The sequence below is a fragment of the Narcine bancroftii genome, chromosome 5 (assembly GCF_036971445.1).
Source record: "Narcine bancroftii isolate sNarBan1 chromosome 5, sNarBan1.hap1, whole genome shotgun sequence".
Taxonomy (NCBI): Eukaryota; Metazoa; Chordata; class Chondrichthyes; order Torpediniformes; family Narcinidae; genus Narcine; species Narcine bancroftii.
In genome coordinates this window covers 49,289,943-49,311,259 of record NC_091473.1, presented here as the reverse complement: position 1 = coordinate 49,311,259, position 21,317 = coordinate 49,289,943, and the positions used below count along the sequence as shown (strand labels likewise).

The 21,317-nt window shown below is 43.6% G+C and overlaps 1 protein-coding gene across 5 annotated transcripts in view; it reads left to right on the top strand.

The window, feature by feature from the left end:
* Nucleotides 1-21,317, top strand: part of LOC138763362 (MICOS complex subunit mic25-like) — a 680,065-nt gene that overhangs the window by 393,237 nt on the left and 265,511 nt on the right. For all 5 annotated transcript variants that reach the window (XM_069937360.1, XM_069937363.1, XM_069937361.1 and 2 more), the window contains exon 6: nt 4,890-4,960. In XM_069937360.1, the coding sequence (XP_069793461.1) occupies nt 4,890-4,960 (71 nt within the window). The remainder of the gene's footprint in view (nt 1-4,889; nt 4,961-21,317) is intronic.

Here is a 21,317-nt window from a genome sequence, read left to right as displayed (position 1 = left end):
ACTGTGTTATTCAGTTGCGATAAAGCTCCTTTCTTTGAAATGACCCCCAGATCCTCCTTCCCGTCACCTACACACTGAAGTGTTGTGCTTGAATGGCAGCTTCACTGGTCTTCTTTTGAATTAAATAAACTTTTTATCCCATGTCTGAAATGTGTTCTTTATATTTAAATTTTAACACCTGCTTGCTCTCTCAGTCCCCACCACTTAGTTGTCGTTTTAGAGCTGTTCAATTATCAATGAATTCTTGTAGTCACCTTCAAAAGCAGCCATGGCTCTGTGGTACACCCTCAGCTCCAAATCAGGATTTTTTGGGTTCAATTTTCACTCCAGAGCGTTAATTGCAATATTAATTGCATAGTCAAAATTGCAGCTTTTCAAAGGTTGGGTCAGCTGGGCAACAAAAATTAAAAAAAATCCCATAGCACAGTTCAGCACAGGAGCAGGCCCTTCGACCCACCATGTTAGTGCCAACCATGATGGCAGAATTGGGCAGAAGATATATGTGCTTGAGAACATGAAATTTTAAATTCAAAGACAATTTGCTTCATAATGTTATCAGACCCTTCAATGGAACTCATATGAGCAAAAGAAAATGCCATTGCATTGTCTTTTATAAGTTTATATTGAGAAATTGTGTCTTCTTGGGCTTTATTCACTGGAATTTAGAAGAATGAAAGGGGATCTTATAGAAATGTATAAAATTATGAAAGGCATAGATAAGATAGAGGTAGGTAAGTTGTTCCCATTGGAACAACTAGGACGGAGATGAGGAGGAATTGCTTTTCTGAGAGGGTGGTGAATTTATGTAATTCACTGCCTATTGAAGCAGTGGAGGCTACCTCAGTAAATATATTTAAGACAAGATTGGATAGATTTTTACAAAGTAGGGGAATTCAGAGATCTGGGGAAAGGCCGGCAGGTGGTAATGAGCCTATCATCAGATCAGCCATTATCTCGACGGGCTGAATGGTCTACTCTTGCTCCTAATTTTTATGGTCTTATTTAACAATCTATACTTACCTCCAGCCTGCACTATGTTTTTGTACTTTCTCTATATCCTGAACTATTTGCTTAGTGTTGCAGTGGTCCCCACACTTATTTATTTGTTGAAAGCGTTGGAATGCCTGGATTGCATGCAAAGCTTCTTATTACATTTTGGTACACATGACAAATAAGCCATTCTATTTAATCTAATCTAATCTAATCACATTTGCGTGCATATGGTCTATATCCCTCCATCCTCTGCTGTTCACGTGCTTCTCGAACATTACTATAATTTCTGCTTCCATCACCTCCACTGACAGTACCTTCCCTGCACCTGCCAATTGCTGTGTAAGAAAAGTTGCCTTGCTCATCTTTAAACTTTTCCCATCTCCCTGTGAATGTGGGCCCTCTAGTATTTGACATTTCCAGGAAAAGTGATTCTGTCTATCTAACCTATAAATAGAGTCTCAAAAAGTAGGCAATGAGAATGACCATCCGCTAACGCGAGCATCTCATTCATTAGCTCAGATGGATTCCAGTCACCCACTCCCTCCATATTTAAAAGCCGCATGCTGCGCTCAAGTCTAGTCAATTCCAGCGAGTCCATGAGAAATTGGCGGAACCTGATGTACTGGCAACAAATTCACTTACTCTAAATGTGGTAGCAGTGTCCAACGCACGTGCCAGAATTTCGTGTCCTCTGCCATTATGCCATGAAGACAAAACTGGGTTTCAGCCTGATTAAGCCATACCCGAGGTTGATGGGTCCAGAAAGAACGTAAGTAAAGTCCCACCACATTAACTGCTGCCATGGCAGCAGCTGTAGGTTCAAGCTTTGGCTGAATCTTGCAGTCGCGGTCACCAATAGTAGTGGCTATTTCGGTAGGGCTACTGAAGCAATACAGACACACCAGGTTAGTCAACGCAAGTCTGCTTTTTTTAGACTTTACAGGGTTTTTTTATATACCTTACGTCCCGGGCTCCACGGGACAAGGTGGGTCATCATTATGAGTTTGCATTTGCTGCATAGGACCGGCAGGTTTAAATTAAGCATTGTGAGCATCTGGCAGGAGACTCCGTAAATGCAGCACCGTGACAATGTTGTCCATTAACCGGGTGAGTACCCAGCTGTTTTATGGCTCCACGCGCCCGCTGAAGAACCGCGCTGGTGACAGTTCTCAATTCCACGCTGTAGCCGCTCGGCCCACTACACGGCTGCTACACCTCATAATTTTATAAACTTCTAACTGGTCTGACACTCTGGGAGAAAATGATCCAAGTTTGTCCAACCTCTCCTTATAGCCAATACATTTGTAATCCTGGCAATATTCTTTTGCACTCTCTCCAAATTCTCCACATTTTAAAGGAGAACAGAGAATCAATAGTGAGGAGCTGGAGGGACTCAGCACATCAGGGCAGCATCCACGGAGAGAAATGGTCATTCATTGTTTTGCGCTGGGATCCCTTTTTGTTACAAAAGAAGACTCCCGACCTGAAACATCTCGATGAGGTGAAGAAAGGATTCAAACCTGAAATGTCATCACTCGATGCTGGTGGACCTGCTTAATCCCTCCAGCTTCTTATTGTTTACACGTCCTGCATCTGCAGTTTCTCAAGCAGGAAATTTACAGGGAAATTATTTGAGTAAACAGGACATGAGTGCACTTCAGAGTGGCCTGGGGTTGTGAAATTTGCATGTCTTTCTTCACTGCTCATGTGGTAAAGAATGAGTAAATTAAAACTAAATATTAGCTTCAATGAGCAGCAATGTATGACAATCTTCAAGTTCAAGTTTATTGTCTTCTGATTGTAGATATATAACCTGATGAAACTGCAATAATTTACAGGTTTCTAGGATTGTTCAATGGTTTAACCACCTGTGGGAAAAAGTTGTTTCTCAGCTTGGCATTCTGGTTTTTATTGCTCTTTTACCTCTTCCTTGAAGGTAATGTCTCAAAGATACTGTGGTTTGGATGGTAAGGGTCCTCAATGATTCTCTGAGTCCTCTTTAAGCACTGCTCCCTGTAGATATTGTCGATAGAGGGAAAGGAGATCCCAGTGATCTTCTCAGCAGTTTTAATCACCCTCCATATTGTCCGCTGATCTGATCCTTTGCAACTACCATACTACACTTTGATACACCAGCCAGGACACTCTCTATTGTGTTCCTATGGAACATTATTAGGATGGTGACCAGTAGCCTTACCCTCATCAACCTCCTTCGGCAGTGTGGGCGCTGCTGTGCCTTCCTGACTAATGAGGAGGTGGTGTGGGTTCAGGATAGGTCATAACTCAGGCTGTTACTCTTGCACCACTGTGCAAGCCTTTCAACTTCCTCTCTGTCAGCTGACTCATCATTGTGGTCGATGAGGCCAACTACTATTGTCATCCATAAGCTTGATATTTCTGATTCTGATGGAGCTAAACATGGCAGTACAATCATGAGTTTGCAGTGTGAACAATAGTGGGCTGAGCTCGCAGCCCTGAGGTGCACCAGTGCTCATTATGATGGGGCTTGAAGTTTTGCTGCCAACCTGGACAGACTGTGGTCTTTCAAACAATCTTCTATATGTTCAAATTTTATGTACTAAGTACATTTTTGGAAACAAATGAAAATTTTGTTCTGGTGCCCACTTTGAAAAGCTATCTCTAATTAGAAGCGGAGAATCACTAGAACTGCAGATGCTGGAATTTTGAGTAAACAAAGAGAAGCTGGAGGTCCTCAATGGGTCAGGCAGCATCCATGGATTGAAGTGGTTAGCCACAGTTTCTGATTTGGACCCTTTGTCGAGAACCATCTAATTTGCGCCATCTTAACCTTAATTAGAAGTGGAGATACCCAGTTGCACAATGATCTCAAAAAGGAGAGACTGCTTGGCCCCATCTCATCTTAACTCTCAACCCCTATAATTGATTTCCTGCTGCCCATCACTGATCACAGCATCCTGAACAACTTTCTTGGCATTTATTCTGATGTTGTGTTCTCCTCATGTGAAGAAGTTTCTCTTTAGCATCAGCTGTTGCATTCCCCTGAATCACTGTTCATTGCATTCACCAGTGCAAAGAGAGAGGAGACTGAGAACTTTATCATTCAACAAACCCAGGTCAGGCAAACAGTTATCTTCAACAATAAAGTAACCTCTTGGTTGGACAGACTTAGGTTGTTGTCTCCAGTGTATTTGCAACTGAGGGAAATCCTGATAGAAATTTCTAAAAATGTAAGAGGCATTGATAGGGTCAGAATCTTTCTCCCAGGCTAAATGTGTCACATGCTTGGATTAAGGTGAGGGGGAGAAAGTTTAAAAAGATGTATAGGTTGTTTTGTTTTCCCACAGAAATTGGTGGGTGCCTGGAGCAGGCTGCCAGGGGTAGTGTGGAAGTAGATACAATTATTTGAGATGCTTTTAGATAGACACATAAATATGTACAGAATAGGGAAATATGGATCATGTGCAAGCAGAAGATATTTAGTTTAATTTAGACATCAATTTCAGCACACACGGGCCTATGTGGTACTGTTCAATGTTCTGTGTCCTTGTCTTCATTAGTTGAGAGTCACAGGTTTTTATAATTGTTCTTCACACTTAGTTGAAATCAAAATGACATCCTCAATGGTGAAGAGGTAGCAAACACCATTGTTGTTTTCCTATTCTGATTTTGTTCTCTTGCAGTGATCCGAAATTTTCTGACAGCAGGCGATATGCAATTCTGGTGTTTTTTTCTTTAACTAGATTTATATCTTGGTCAGCCTCATTATGTAAAAATATTCACATCTGTTGTCTAAAGATAATGTATGCCAGTGAAACATTGATCAGTATTGTCTATTCAAATGAAACTTGATGAAGTACTGCCGATTGGTATAGAGTGTATATAAAAAAATAACTAGTGCATTAATTTTCTTTCAGAATGTGGAGTACTACAAGCTTGCATCAGCACAAGTTAATGAAGCAGCTACAATAGCAGACACCCGTGTCAAGTAAGTATCCTGAGTCTGAACTGCTTGCACCTGCAGCAACTGTAGCATATTCATGTCAGGTAAGTATGATCCTAGAAACATTGAGCTGTGTTGTAGGTTGGAGATTAACCTATGGAGGGCATGGAGTTGGCTTGGAGTTTTACACACATATGACTGGGTTTAGTGACATTTCTGGAATGTTGGAGCTCACAGGGATTTTGGGTTGGGGGCACCGACTGAAGAAGGGTAGCCATCACTCTTATGGATGTTTTGTTATCCTTCTGTAATCCCAGCAGTTCATGATCACCTTACCTGCCTTTTACTGAAATGGTCATGCACTGCTGCAATTACTGAAAGGATATGACTGCACTGGAGATGGTCCAAGGGAGATCCACCAGCATGTTATCTGGAGTGGAGCATTTTGCTCTTGCAACATTTGAGAAATGTCCAGACAAGTACTGTACATGAATCGACCAGGCATGAAAGGGTAAATGCTGGAAAATGGAACTAGTGTTGGTAGATAAGTACAGTAGCCAGCATGGATATGGTGGGCTGAGGGATTTCTTTCGATGTCTTGACAATTTTAATCAATTAAATAGTTTTCTCACCCAATTTAGAGGCCAATTGAATCACAACCAGTTCACATGAGCAGAAAGCAACTGCAGACACACCAAGAAGGTATCACACTCAAGAAACAATAATGCATCTCAAAATGTTTTCACTGGCCACCAATGGGGCATGATAAATGGCTGAAGGTAATGAGCTAGAATGTATCGGGGGGGGGGGGGGGGGGCAGGTGCGGTGTCAAACTGGAGTAATCTCCAGGTCCAGTTGGGTAGAAATGTTATATTCTCTCCACTCAGACATGCCTTGATACCTCTTTGACTGAAATACATTATTTTACTATTCTTCAAAAATTTAGTTCAAATTCTCAAGCTGTACTGGTGGGATATGAATCCATATTCTCTGCACGATTCATCTGGTCACAACACTACCACATCTTAGACAAACTGGTTCAAATGTTTTGATATTAACATGATCCATTGTCTTAATGGAAACAAAGCAACAACACAGTACAGACTTGTAGATTCAGGACTGGAACTTCATTCTTTAAGGCAGTACAAGGTCTGCAAGTGGAAGTAGCACCTTGAGAAAAGGATGGGAAGAAACATGGTTGGTTAAGCCATAGGTGGTTAGTCCAGTGGGACACAGCACCCCACTGTGTAATTGGATCCTTGATTTCCTTGCCTCCAGACCAGAGTGAGGACTGGTAAGAACATCTCCTCTACAATCTCCATCAGTACCAGAGCACGACAGGGCTGCGTTCTTAGCCTACTCGTTTTGCACCTACAACTGTGTGGTATGACAACAACTCCATCTAAAAATTCACTGACAATACCATGGTAGTGGGTCGTATAAAAAGGGGTGATGAGTCAGCACACAGGAGGGAGGTTGAAAGCTAAGCTGAATGGTACACGAGCGATAACTTCAGACTCAATGTCACCAAAGCCAAGGAACTGATTGTTGACTTCAGAAAGAGAAACCCAGATGTACACGATCCAGTGATCATTGGGGGATCAGGGTGGAGAGGGTGAGCAAATTTAAGTTCTTGGGAATCACTATCACGGAGAATCTTTCTTGGACCCAACACACTAATGGCATTGTGAAGAAAGCACGTCAATGCCTCTACTTCCTCAGGAGTTTGCGGAGGTTTGGTATGAGACCAGAAATCCTAGCAAACTTCTACAGAGGTGTGGTGGAAAGTGTGCTGACAGGCTGATATGGGGTCACCAATGCCCCTGAGCATAAAGCTCTGCAAAAGGTAGTGAACACAGCCCAGGACATGACAGATAAAATCGTCCCTACCATCGAGAATATCTACGGTGAACACTGCCGTCAGAGAGCAGCAGCGATCACCAAGGATCCACACCACCCAACACACACTCTGTTCTCGCTGCTACCATCAGGAAAGAAGTATAGGTGCCACAAGATTCTCACCACCAGGAACAGCTGCTACCCCTCCACCATCAGACTCCTCAACAACAAACTCAATCAGGGACTCATTTAAGGATCCTTACTTTTCTTTTGCACTTTATTGTTTGTTTTTTTTTCCTCTCTGTATTGCACAGTTTGTTTACATTTCTTCATTTATTTGCATGTGTTCATTGTACACAGATCTTTTGGCATTACCAATGAGTGGTATTCTGCATTGCCACAGGAAAAAGAATCTCATGGTTGTATGTGGTGTCATGTATGTACTTTGACAATAAATCTGTAATCTGATAAATCTGGAATCTGAGTGCAGAATGATGAGAATATTAAACCCAATGTCATAACAGAAATGTTGAGGTTAACATCATAGATTAAAGGAGGAAACTAGATGAGCAAGATGAAGCTCGATAAACATGAGGCATTGGAGAAAGGAACAGAATTTCTGAGGTGCCTAGAATTGAGTCCAATACTCCAGCTGTGGTCTAAATGACATCAAGTGTGCCACTTTTCACTAGTGAGTCTGTCAAGCCTGATCTGTGACCTAACTGCATCTGTAAGTTGGAAAGGGTGCAGAAGAGATTCACAAAGCCATTGCTGAAGTTGGAGGGCTTGAATTATACGGAGAGGCTGAATCGTCAGAGTTTTTATTCCCTGGAGCATCGATTGGTGAAGGGGAACCTTATGGAGATCATTGAAATCATGTGGGGCCTGGATAAAGTGAGTGCTCATTGTCTTTCACCCAGAGGAAACGATTGCAGAACTGGAGAGTACAGTGAGAGGGGAAATTTAAGGAGGACCCGAAGGACAACTTTTTTTATTCAGACGACGGTCCGTATCTGGAATGAGCTGCCAGATGAATCTATAAAGTGGGTTCAATTAGGACATTCAGAAGGCACTTAAATAGATATCTAGATTGGAATGGTTTAGAAAGATATGGACCAAATGCAAACAGATGGGACCACTCCAGAATGCCAAATTCATTGGCATGTGCGATTTGGGCCGAAGAACCTGTGACACCTGCATCATTTTTGGTTAACAAATAAAAACTTGAAATTTAAAATGAACAGTGAGCTCATCATCAGATGACACTTGAATGTTGCAATGAAATCATTTTTTTAAGAGAAAAAAATAGTTTTAAGTCTTTCGACCTGCAGTTCCTCAATAGGCGTACCATGCACAGCCTCCTGTGTTATCGACATCAGCTGACTGAATATCAGTAAGCCTGATCACTACCTATCTTGGCCTCTTTCCTCACAGCCTGTTGTTACTCCTTCCATTTTATGCACATGAGAAGCAAAGGTGAAGTGAGTTTTCCACTTTGTACCATGAACTTGTTTCAGTTCCCAATATATAATCACAGTCAGTTTTCTCCCTTTTCTTCCCTGCTTTATCCAATGATTTATGGCAGCCACCTTTAAAATCTGAATAATAAGCAGGACACTATCAATATCACAGCTGGCACTTCACCATAGACTACTTCCTGCTGGTTGCTCCAGAGGGCTGGTTGACTCATCGAACTGTTCTAGTCACTTAAAGAAGAAAATTGTGAGACCAGTCCTTGGTCAGACACTGCTAGTGACCACATTTAGCCCCACTCTGTTTCATACAAACAGAGAACAATTCATTAAGGTAGAACTGTTTGACTAACAGGTGTGAACGAGAATCACACGTATCTGTACTCTGGTTTTCTACTGTCACTGCCAAACTAATACTGAACCGATCTCCCCCCCCCACAACCCCACCCCACCCCGAGGCTCTCACCATTAGCACAAATAATAGGCCACAAGACTCTATTAACATATCCCACTGCCTTGGAAAGGTAGGCAATATACTGAAGCTTAACATACTGAAGGTGATATCACACCCTGGACGGATTCTCTTCTCCCTCCTCCCATCAGGGAGAAGGCTCAAAACTGTGAACTTGTCCACCAGTAGGTTTAAAGACAGTATCTTCCCTGCAGCCATCAGGCTTCTGAATGAACTGCAGAAACAGTGGCCTCATGCTGTCCTGACTTGGTGCTAATTCAACTTTTTATTTCATTGTAACTATAGTAGTGGTTTTCAAACTTTTTCTTTCCACTCACCTGAGTCGGCACCAGAACATATGTCAGAGAGTGGCATTAGTGAGTTAGAGGGGGGCAGGGACTGACTTGTTGATGGTGGGGGGGGGGGAGTTGGGGGGGGAGTTGTGGGGGGGTGCCAGCAGCAGTCTATCTGTAGCTGATGTGCAATAGAGGGCGCTCTTTTTATTGCATCAAACATCATTAGACGCTTGACGCACACTCATGACATGGCCAGGGGTGAGTGGAAAATCGCTAACATGCTTCAACCTAGATGCCACAGTCTGTCAGATCCCTGGATCTGACAGGGATGGTGACCATATGGGGGGGAAATACATGCAGATGCCCCCCTTGGCACCAACCCTGCCACTCACATCCCACCTTAAGTAATCCCTATTCCATAGGTGCTCTGTGATTAGTAAGGGATTGCTTAAGGTGGGATGTTGAGTAGGAAGCAAAGGTTGAGAATCACTGCTCTAGACCCAATTGTTACTGAACTATTTTGCTTGAGGAAAATTGTCATTGGCCCATTTCCTTTGGAGTTATGAAACCATGCACATAACAAGTTAATTAGGTATGATTAAAACAGTGGTTTTCAAACTCTTTCTTTCCACCCACATACCACCTTAAGCGATCCCTTACTAATCACAGAGCCCCTATATGGCATAGGGATTACTTACAGTGGTATGTGAGTGGAAGGAAAAAGTTTGAAAACCGCTGCTCTCTGGTCTGTCAGTGTGCTCTTGTTCTTCTACTTTATATGGCTTTATGAATGTTAGAGTTGACCTGATAGAATGCTTGAGGAAGAACCCTTTTCATTCTACTAATATAATGTGACAAAGAAATATAAACTTGAAACATAAAGAGCACATAAACCCCCTCAAACTTTGACCATAGTGCAAAAATAATAAATGCTTGTTCAAATAACTTACACTTTATTGTAGAGGGCAGTGAACATTGTAGCTCAGCAGCTACATTTCTGCTCTACCTGTCGTCCCTGGAGAACTCACTATTCCATGATTGATGGTGTAAATAGGGAGAAGCATATGCCAGTAGCAGGAGGGCCTGTAACCAGAGGACACAGACTTAATTGTCAAACAATGCAATGGGGAGATAAGAGCTTTTATTTAACATAACAAGTTGTTGTGGTTTGGAATGCACTGAATGAATGCAATAGAAGCAGATTTTTAAATCGGAACTTCCATCCTGAATTGGATAGATACTTAAAGACAAAACATTTTTCAGAACTTTGGGACATGAGAGTATTTTGCTAGTCTTTTGCAAAAACCAGGATCTGACCCAATCTACAACAGAGAACATGACAGCTCAGAACAGACCCTTTGGCCCATGTTCTTGTGCTGACCTATTTAAATCTACCCCTTGAAGAAGGGCTCAGGCTCGAAATGTTGGCAATGTGTCTTTGTCTCCTGTTGGCGCTGAAAAGACCAGGTGAGTTCCTCCAGCATTTTGGTGTGTTTTTACTACAATCGCTGCATCTGCAGACTTCTGTCTTCATTCACCGAGAGGTGGTTATACTTTGTCTGTGTTTTGTGTTGTTAATACAAGGATGTGGGACATGCCCGGCAGGCCAGGCAATATTTTCAGCATCTGCATATTTTATTTTGATGACAGAGATGAAAATCTCAGTTGCTGGCTCAGTTTTTACCTCCCTTGAAAGAAAAATACAAAGCATTTCCACTGTCAAGGGCAGGTGTGATTCTAAAAATGCCTGGGGCATTCAGATAACCACAAGCGTGCAATAAAACCATACGTTCAAGGTCCCGAATTGCAAAGCCTTTTGTCGGCTGTGATTGTGTGATGGAGGTTGGAATTCAATTCAGGCTCCATGATTCAACCTTGAATTTGAAGCAGTGCAGTGACTTAGTTTGTGACACAAGAGTCAATAGAATAAGTCCTGTAACCCAGCTAACTGCACAGAAAGGTCAGTGACCAAACTTTCCCACCTACTTTGCTGTAAAATTCGGAATGCAGTGTCAATCAAAACTATGGCAAGAGTAGTAGATAGGTCAGACCAGACACTATAATAAATTTCTGCACAGATTGTGGCGACAGCTTCAACACTGTGCAGGAGAAGCCAGCATGTATATTTAGTTGTATATATTTTTCTTTCTCTAGATAACCATTTTACAGTTTATATAAATAATTTTGATTATATCATGCATCATTCTTCACTCGATAAAATGTGGGTGGCACATCTCAACCGCAAATTGTATCTCCCAGTGGTGTGTGGTAATTATAACCATTTTTCCACTGCCATCCCAGTTAATTGGCCATGCAGTGACCTGGGATAGGAAACCACTTGTGCTGTTTCCACTGGGTCACCTTTAACTGGGTCAGAGACTGTTTTTCCATTGAACACCTCATCCCCAGGGATTGGAGTGTTCTACCTTCAACTGGAAAGGGGTGATTTCTGTTGTCCTTTTCCCACTGGTTTAACCAGCATGCTGGCATCAGCTGACACTGGGGATATGGGTAGGGGAGAGGCCGTCAATCCCCGGCGTGAAATGATGTCATGTGACACTGAAGTTCTGACTGTTTTCCTTTTCTACTGCACCCTGTCCCAGTTAATTCCCCATTAATTCCTGGGACTATGTGCCAGTGGAAAAGGGGCTTATGTTTCTCCTTCTCCATCACCAGAAAAAAAGGTTTTTCTGGTTCCTTCACACAAATTCAATGCAGTACATGAATCAAATTTTTATGGTCAATTGAAGGTGTAGTATATTTTGACAGAACTGTGCCATTAAGAACATGTGCACAAAGTAAAACATCCTAATTAAGGTTACAAAGGCAGAGGAAGCCACCTGACCGGCTGAACCTCTAGGACTGGGTCTTGTTTTTTTAAAGAGGGGGTGAATGTAGTGATATGAATATATGTACATATTGCTGCTGCTCTGTACATAAGTGGCTGGCCTGCCCACTGATGACTCGACCCATGTAGCCCCTCCCCCTGTGACCTGGCCATAAAGGTCAACCTCCCTTCCCCCTTTCATTCAAACACATAGAGTTGGGCCAGCCAAAATCTAATGTGTATTAAAGCCTTTCGTTCCTCACTCAGTCTTTAGAGTCATTGATAGTGTGTATCAGGTTCCTTGAGTGTAGGATGAGGGATAGCCTTATGGAGGTTTATAAAATCATGAGGGACATGGATTAAGTGAATGTTCACAATCTTTTTTCCATGGTAGATGATTGTAGGTTGACGTGCAGTTTGACAGGGTTAGTTAAGAAGGCTTATAGTATGCTGGGCATCATTGAATTAAGTTCAACAGCTGTGAAGTAATGTTGCAACTCTATAAAACTGGTAATTCAGAATCTCTGACTCCATTCTGTTTCCTTTCACACAAACATGATAAGTTCTTACCTCATCCTTTATCATATCCAATTAACACCTTTTGTTGGTCTAGATTTCCTCCCCCAGCCAGCATTGCTTGAATTCTGTGTCTTTCTGAGATTTCCTTCTTCTGGATTATTCTGCTTATTCCTTGAAGAAGGCCTCAGGCCTGAAACATAAGCAATATATCCTTGTTTCCTATAGACACTGAGCTCTTCCAGCATTTCGGTGTATTTTTACTACAATCACCACGTCTGCAGACTTTCGTGTTTCACTGAAGACATTTTGATGCTGTCCATGTTCACAACTCTGTAGTCTTTTCCTGTCCTGTGCATTGGCACCTCCATACAAGATAGTGATGCAACCACTCGCCATAGTTCACCTGTAGAAATTAGCAAGAGTCTTTTGGTGACATATCAAATCTCCTCAAACTTCCCATGAAGTATAGCTGCTGGTGAGCCATCTTTCTTATTGCATCGAGATTGAGGCTCCAGGATGGATCTTCAGAGATGTTGACACCCAGGAATTTGAAATTTTTAACCCTTTCTACTGCTGTGCCCTTGATGAGGACTGGCTTGTGTTCTGATCTACCCCTCCTAAAGTCTACAATCAGTTCCTTATTTCCTTAGACAAGACCGGGAGAACTGTCCTGATAGTCGCTGTGAGTGGTGGGCTAATTGACATTGTGAAGCTACTTTTAGATTATGATATAGATGTTTCTTTGAAAGAGAAAGAAGGACCGACAGCAGAAGATCATGCACTTTTCAATGGACACCATGCGTAAGGAATTTGGTCTTGTGTTTTGAATAGCTTAATTTGAATTAATGAACAGTGTGGCAGTAGTATGTCTTTTTAGGCTCTTCCTTGGGGTTTAAGGATGAAGAGGTGGGGTTTGATGAGGTCACCGTGTTATTTCCAGACACTGCTGCACTTGGAGCTGGAGAGGATATATAGGATGAGCTGGATGGTATTTCGAGAGAATACTCTGGTTTCTATGTACCCCTAATGAATGGGTTTGAGTTTCTTAATAGCACCCTGAATGGTTTTCCTTGTTTTTGAGTAGCATGAGCTAGGGATACCTGTCAATCAGTGATGATACACATTTTCAAGGAGGTTTTGAGAACATTGTTGAATCATTCTCTCTCAGTGTGCCTGGTGAAAGAGGTCAAAACAGGAAGTCCACCTGGTGAAAGAGTCAGGTGTTTGGCATCTGAGTAATGTGGCCTGCCAATTTCAGCCACCAGAGTGTTAAGTTAGGCTCCATTATCAGGATGTGAGACTGGTAGAGGATACTCATGTTGGATTATAGTTGTTGTGGCTATCGGCCACCATGAATGGAAGAAACACTCAGATGAGTAAACCAACTGATTTACTGATTAAAACTTGCACGCTTAAGAGGTCCGTGTTGGTCCCAACGGCCTCAGCGCTCATGCGAGGTAGAAGTGATGTGAATTTCCTGTCCGTTGCTTTGCCCTGCACTGAGAGCTCCTGAGTATGTTTCTGACTGTAGACTCGACTGCGACTGTTGGTGCTGGTTTGCCTACCTTGTGGGTGAGCAGCCACATGACCCCCCACCTCTCAGAACTGGCGATAGGAGGCGCTGAAACCATACTCTATACATTGTCTGCTTTATGTGGCCGCTCTTGCCTCTTGACTGGTGGGACCACAACTAGGTGCTCAATGTCCAGGTCTATGGTAAATGTCTCCTCCTGGCCATCCAATCCAAAACACAAGTTGCCCTGTTATGACGTACCACTTTGAAGGGTCCTTCATATGCGGCTGCAGGGGTGGTCTGTGCGCTCATATACTCGCTCTGCTGCAGGTCTTTGGGTATGAAGGAGGGCCTTGTCCTGTTGTGAGATGTTCCAAGTCTCTCTCAAAGTCTGGTCAAAACCTCTGCTTATGTGTCTTCTTGGCCACTGGGTGCATGCACAAATTCGCCAGGTACTGTGAGCAGTGCACTGTAAACTAGTTTGGTGAATCACTCTGCCAGGTCTTCCTTGGGGGCTGTGCAGATGCCCAGTAGCCCACAGGGGAGTTTGTCTACCCAGTTGGGCCCTTGGAGGTGTGCCATCAGGGCTGACTTCAGGTACCTGTGGAAATGTTCCATCAGGCCGTTCGATAGAGGTTGGTACGCAGTCATCTGGTGGAGCTGGATTCCTAGAAGCTGTGCTGCCTCTGACCACAGAGCTGAGGGGAACTGTGCCCCTCTATCTGAGATGATGTGGGCGGGGAGCCTGAACCTCAACACACAGGTTGGGATCACCGTCCTGGCGCATGTCTCTACTGTCGTGTTGGTGATTGGGACAGCTTACAGCCACCTTGTGAACCTGTCCACCATTGTAAATAGGTACCTTGCTCCTCTCGAGATGGGTAGTGGGCCGACAATGTCCACGCGCACATGCTCGAACATCTTGTGTGTTGGCTGGAAAGGTTGCAGCAGTGCCTTTATGTGCCACTGGACCTTGGAGGTCTAGCAGTGTGTGCACATCCTGGCCCAGTAGCCAACCTGCTTGTGTAGGCTATGCCACATGAAGCGATCTGCAATTAGCTAGTGTTCACCCAGATGGAAGGGTGGGCTAATCCATGCAAAGTGTCGAAGATCTGGTGCCTTCAAGCAGTTGATACGATGGGCCGAGGTTGCACAGGAGTTTGGTACCTCTAGGCCCAATTGGTACGTCCTCAAGGGGGAGTCCAGTGACTATGGTTTGGTTTACCAATAGTTCATTGTCCCCCTGTAGTGCCTCTGCTATCACCATATAATCTCTTGGATGGATGTCTGGGACAGTGCGTTGGCCTGCACGTTGCTCTTCCTCGAGATAGGCTTGATCGTAGTGGTGAATTCGGATATGAATGACAGATGTCGCTGCTGGCGGGCTGACCATGGGTCAGACACCTTGGTGAATGCAGAGGTGAGGGGGTTGTGATCAGTAAAGATCGTGAACTCTCTCCCTTCTAGGAAATACCTGAAGTGTTGAATGGCCAGATATAGGGCCAGCAGCTCTCTGTTGTATGTGCTGTACTTGATCTCTGGGGGTCATAGGTGTCAGCTGAAGAAGGCAAACAGCATCCATTGCCCTTCAATTAACTGTTCAAGTACATAACTGACTGCTGCTTTGGAGGCATCTCTGGTGAGTGCTCTGAGGATGTCTACTTGGGGGGTGGACCAGGAGCATGGCATTTGCTAGAGCGTCCTTGGCCTGGTCGAAAGTTGCCGTTGCTTCTTCTGTCCAAGCTATCTCTTTGGTTTTGTCAGACATTAAGCCAAACAGACAGCTGAGGGGATGAAATGGTGGTAAAACTTAACCATCCTAATGAATTCCTGCAGGCCCTTGACTATGTTGAGTCTGGTGAATTTTTGAATGGCCTCCACTTTTCCTGGCAGGGGAACAGGTCCATGACGGTCAATCTGATACTCTAAGAAGTCAATAGTAGGTAGACCGAACTGGCACTTGGCAAGGCTGACCGCCAAGCTGTAGACACTGAGGCAGTGGCAGAGAAGGCACAGGTGTGTTAGGTGTTTCTGGTAGGAGCGACTGGCTACCAGAATGTCATCCAGGTAAATTAACAGAAAGTCCAGGTCCTGTACTACTGCACCCATGAGGCATTGGAAGGTCTGTGTTGTGTTCTTGAGGCCAAACAGCATTAAAAAAAAAATTGAAAAAGCCGAACAGGGTTATGATGGCTGTCTTTTGGATTTCATCTGGGTAGACAGGGACTTGATGATACCCTTGCACTAGGTCTATCTTTGAAAAGATGTGTGCCATGTGCAGGTTGGCCATGAAGTCCTGGATGTGCGGGACTGAGTACCTATCAGAGATGGTTGCTTCGTTCAGCCTCCTAAAGTCCCTGCACGGCCTCCATCCACCTGCGAACTTGTGCACCATATAGAGCAGAGAGGTCCACGGGCTGTCTGAACGCCACACGATGCTCATCTTCTCCATCTTGTTAAACTCCTCCCTTGCTAGTCAGAGCTTATCTGGTGGTGCTCGGGTGTTCAGGTGTTGTCCTTCAGTGGGAATGTGGTGTATTACGCCATGTTTGTGGGCTGTCGTGGAAATTATGGATGGGAACTCTGACAACACCCTGGTGAATTCGTTGTCTTAACACGTGACTGAGTCCAGGTGTGGAGCTGGGAATCTGGTATCACCAAGGGGAAAGGTTTGAAATGTCTTTGCATTGATTAGCCATCATCCCTTCCGATCCACCAGAAAACAGTGTGTGTGGAGAAAATCTGCACCCAACAATGGTTATGACACCATGGCCAGTGTAAATGTCCATGTGAATCGGCTGGAACTGAATTGCAAAGGAATAGTGTGTGTGCCGTAGGTGCAGATGGTGCTGCCGTTGGCTTGGGGTGAGGGGGGATGGTGGGGGTGAAGGACGCTGATTTCTGTACCTATGTCTACTCGGAACCTGCACCTGGAGTGTCTGTCCCAGACATTCAGAAGGCTATCCTTCTGGAAAGCTGCCGTAACCGTCAGCGACAGCTGGCCTGATCATTTCCCTGGAATGAGCATGGCAGTCGGCATCGATGGGTCCTGGATCCCCACCAAGACTCGGAGCTGTTGTCATCTCTTGATATGGGCATTGCTGACTTGGCTGCTGGGGTGCAGGGTGGCTGGGCCTTTGGTTGTGATGCAGCACTAATTCCGACACTTGTTCCGCTGTCTCCTACTGCGTGCCACAGGACGTCCGCGTGCGCAGCCACCTTCCACGGGTCAGAGAAATCCTCACTTTCTAATAGGAGGGGTATGTCATCTGGCATCTGCTCCAAAAAGATCTATTTGAAGAGTAGACATGGCTTATGGCTGTCTACCAGCACCAGCATGTCACTCATTAGGGTCGATGGTGAGAGGACGAAAGCGCCGACTAACAAAGCTTTGAGTGCCTCATACCTGTTGGCCTCCAGGCCTGCTGCAGAAAGTCCATTATTCAGCCTGCCTTCTCTTGGTTGAGAGCTACCATGTAGCAGTACCTGGTCTTATTGGAGACAATGTTCTTGACCCACAACTGAGCCTCTTTTTGTTGAAATCAGATGATGGCTGAGCAGTTTAGAAAGTTGGCACTTTAAGCGAAAAGGCATTTTGAAAGTCTGGTCGCTTGCATTGTCCACATTGCTGGAGTCGTTCATCTCAGGTCCAAATGCCGTTGGCCCATCGGGGTCACCATTGTGGCTATCGGCCGCCACAATGGAAAAAACATGCTGAGTTGAGTAGAGTTTCAAACCAACTGATTTACTGATTGAAATTCGTGTGCTTAAAAGGTCCGTCTGGTCCCAATGGTCTCAGCATTGGTGCAGAGCAGACAGAACGTCAATTTCCTGTCTGTTGTTTTGCCTCACACTAAGAGTTCCAAGTATGTCTTTGACAGCGGATTCGACCGTGACTGCTGGCGCCAGTTCGCCTGCCGCATGGGTGAGTCGCCATAGTGTTTTAGAGGATTTTGTGTTTTGTGGAGGCTGCGTTGGCATTATCTATCTAAGACTTTGAGGTACCCATCGTTTATGTTTGGGAGGTATATCAAAGACCAGGAATTATTGCTGTTTCGTAGACCAGGACCTTTAGTCTGGGTGTGAAATCTTAATCTCTTCTTCAGTCAGCCAAAGACTGTGGTTGCACATTGAAGATGCTGGTGAATTTCATCATCATTGCTAGATATTTTTTGAGATACATGCAGCCTGCCACATTTTCCAGGCTCTTGACATGAATCTTTATTGTCAAAGAGCAGTATTCTTCAGCAGGAGCAGGTGGATGGTGGGATTTTTATTTTCCAGATGCAGAAGGTCTGTTTTTTCGTATGCTTCAGAATATACACACATGCAAGTGATGTCTGTGCACTGCAGCCTGATAACTCAAGTTGGTTCTAGAATAGTGCTCACATAGTTGATGCATTGGTAGACATTTACCAACTGGGCAGGTCCCAGCAGATTGGAAGACAGCAAATGTCATGCCACTTTTTTAAGAATGGATGTAGGGAAAAGACTGTTAACTGTCGGCCAGTTAGCTTAATGTCTGTAGTCGAGAAAATGCTTGAAACATTAAAGATGAAATAGCAAGACATTTAAAATAAAGGGGTTCCATCAGGCAGACGCAGCATGGATTCAGAAAGAGCAGGTCTTGTTTGACAAACACTGGAGTTCTTTGAGGATATAATGGGTACGGATGATAGAGGGGAACAGGTTGATGTTGTATATTTGGATTTCCAGAAGCAGTTTGATAAGGTGCCACACAAGAGACTTATTAATAAGATACAGATGAATGGAGTCGGGGGAAGTGTATTTTCATGGATGATGATTGGTTGACTGACAGAAGGCAGAGCGTCGGGATAAATGGATGTTTTTCTGATTGGCAGACAGTGGTAAGTGGGGTGCCACAGAGTTCAGTGCTGGGCCCATAGCTGTTCATCATTTACACTGATGATTTGGAAATTTGTGGAAAAGCAAATTGTACAGAGGATGTGGAGAGGCTGCAGAAGGATATAGTCAAGTTAGGTGTGTGGACAATGGTCTGGCAAATGGAGTACAACTTTAGTAAATGCGAGGTCATCCACTTTGGTAGGTAAAATAGAAGAGCAGATTATTATTTAAATGGTGAAAAACTGCAGCATTCTGTAGTGCAGAAGAACTTGGGAGGGCTTGTTCCTGAATTGCAAAGAGTTGGGTTGCAGGTGCAACAAGTTATTAAGAAGGCAAATGGAATGTTGGCCTTCATCGCTAGAGGAATTGAATTCATGTTGCAACTCTACAAGGTACCTGGACAACTGTGTGCTGTTCTGGTCTCCATACTTGAGGAAGGATATACTGGCCTTGGAGATAGACCAGAGAAGGCCACCAGGTTGATCCAGGAGATGAGGGGATTGACCTATGAGGAGATACTAAATTGCCTGGGATTATACTCACTCGAATTCAGAAGAATGAGAGGAAAACTTATAGAAACATATGAAACTATGAAAGGGATCATAAGATAGAGGTAGGAAAATTGTTTTCACTGGTAGGTGAGACCAGGACTAGGAGACACAAGATTCAGGGTAGTCGATTTAAGACAGAGATGAGGAAAAACTGTTTTTCCCAAAGAGTTTTGAATCTATGGAAGCTAGGCTACTTCATTAAACATATTTAAGGTTCAGTTAAATAGATTTTACATAAAAATGGAATTAAGGGGTATAGGGTATAAGGTGGGTAGGTGGAATTGAGTCAATGATCAGTCCGGCCATGGTCTCATTGAATGGTGGAGCAGGCTCGATGGGCTGGATGGCCTACTCCAGCTCCTATTTCTTATGTTCTCTTTTATCTTCTTAATTAGCTGGATTTTGTGGGATTGCTGTTGCAACATTATGGCAATAAATGCCACAATCTTTCTCATTACTCCATTAATAATGTTTTGACAGCCAGTATATTAAATACCATCTATAATAATGTGGTAGTTGGATCCCTAAGTCTCATGCTTAGTTCATGTCTGTGGTTGGTCAGCAGATATGAAGTGTAATGAATGCCCAATGGTAAATTAATAAATCTGCTAACATATATAGCACTGTAACTAAGCATTGCTGTCCACCTGCGCGGAAGTGGAGGGGTGTCAGGTGTTGATCAAATATGCAGTTTGTCGAGAGTTAAGTGAATTATAATATAAACTGGCATAGTGTATAGAAACTGAAATAGTGTATAAGGAAAGAAGGGAAACAAGCAATAGTGGCATAGAACATATAGAAAAATGGGACAGAAAAAGGCAGATGGAATTCAAAGCAGACAAATATGAGGTGCTGCATTTTAGAAGAATAAACCAAGGTAGGACATACACAGTAAATGGTAGGGCACTGAGAAGTGTGGAGGATCAAAGGGATCTGGGAATACAGATACAGAATTCCCTGAAGGTGGCATCACAGGTGGACAGGGTTGTAAAGAAAGCTTTTGGCATTTTGGCCTTCATAAGCCATAAGACAGTCCAGAGGAGGTTTACTAGGTTGATCCCTGGGATGAAGGGGTTGACTTATGATGAAAAATTAAATCATCTAGGATTGTATTCGCTTGAGTTCAGAAGAATGAGAGGAGATCTTATAGAAACATATAGGATTATGAAGGGTATGGATAGGATAGATGTAGGAAGGTTTTTTAAGCTGGCTGGGGAAACTAAAATGAGAGGACACAGTCTCAAGATTCGGGGGAGTAGATTTAGGACAGAGATGAGGAAAAATAGTTTTTCCCAGAGAGTAGTGAATGTTTGGAATTCTCTAACCAGGGAAGTGGTTGAGGCTGTCTCATTAAACATATTTAAAATTCGGTTAGATACATTTTTACATGATAGAGGAATTAGGGGATATGGGGAAAAGGCAGGTAGGTGGAGTTAGGTCATAAATTAGATCAGCCATGATCGTATTGAATGGCGGAGCAGGCTCGATGGGCCATTTTTGGCCTACTCCTGTTCCTACTTCCTATGTTCCTGTAAATCAAAGTATTAAGAACAGGAGTTGGGATTTTATAGTCAGGTTGTATAAGACATTGTGAGGCAAGATTTGGAGTATTGTGTGCAGTTCTGGTCGCCAAACTACAGGAAGGATATCAATAAGATTGAAAGAGATCAAAGAAAATTTACTAGGATGTTGCTGGGTCTTCAGAAGTTGAGTTACAGGGAAAGATTGAACAGGTTAGAACTTTATTCCTTGGACCGTAGAAGAATGAGGGGAGATTTGATAGAGGTTTACAAAATTATGAGAGGTATTGACAGAGTCAATACGAGAAGGCTCCTTCCACTTAGGTTTGGAGAGAAAAATACGATAGGACATGGCTTTACAGAGAAAGGGGAAGGTTTGGGGGAACATTAGGGGGAACTTCTTCACTCAAGAGTGGTGGGAGTGTGGAACGAGCTGCCATCTGATGTGGTAAATGTGGGCTCACTCTTAAATTTTAAGAATAAATTGAATAGATACATGAATGGGAGAGGTCTGGAGTGTTATGGAGTGGGTGCAGGTCAAAGGGACT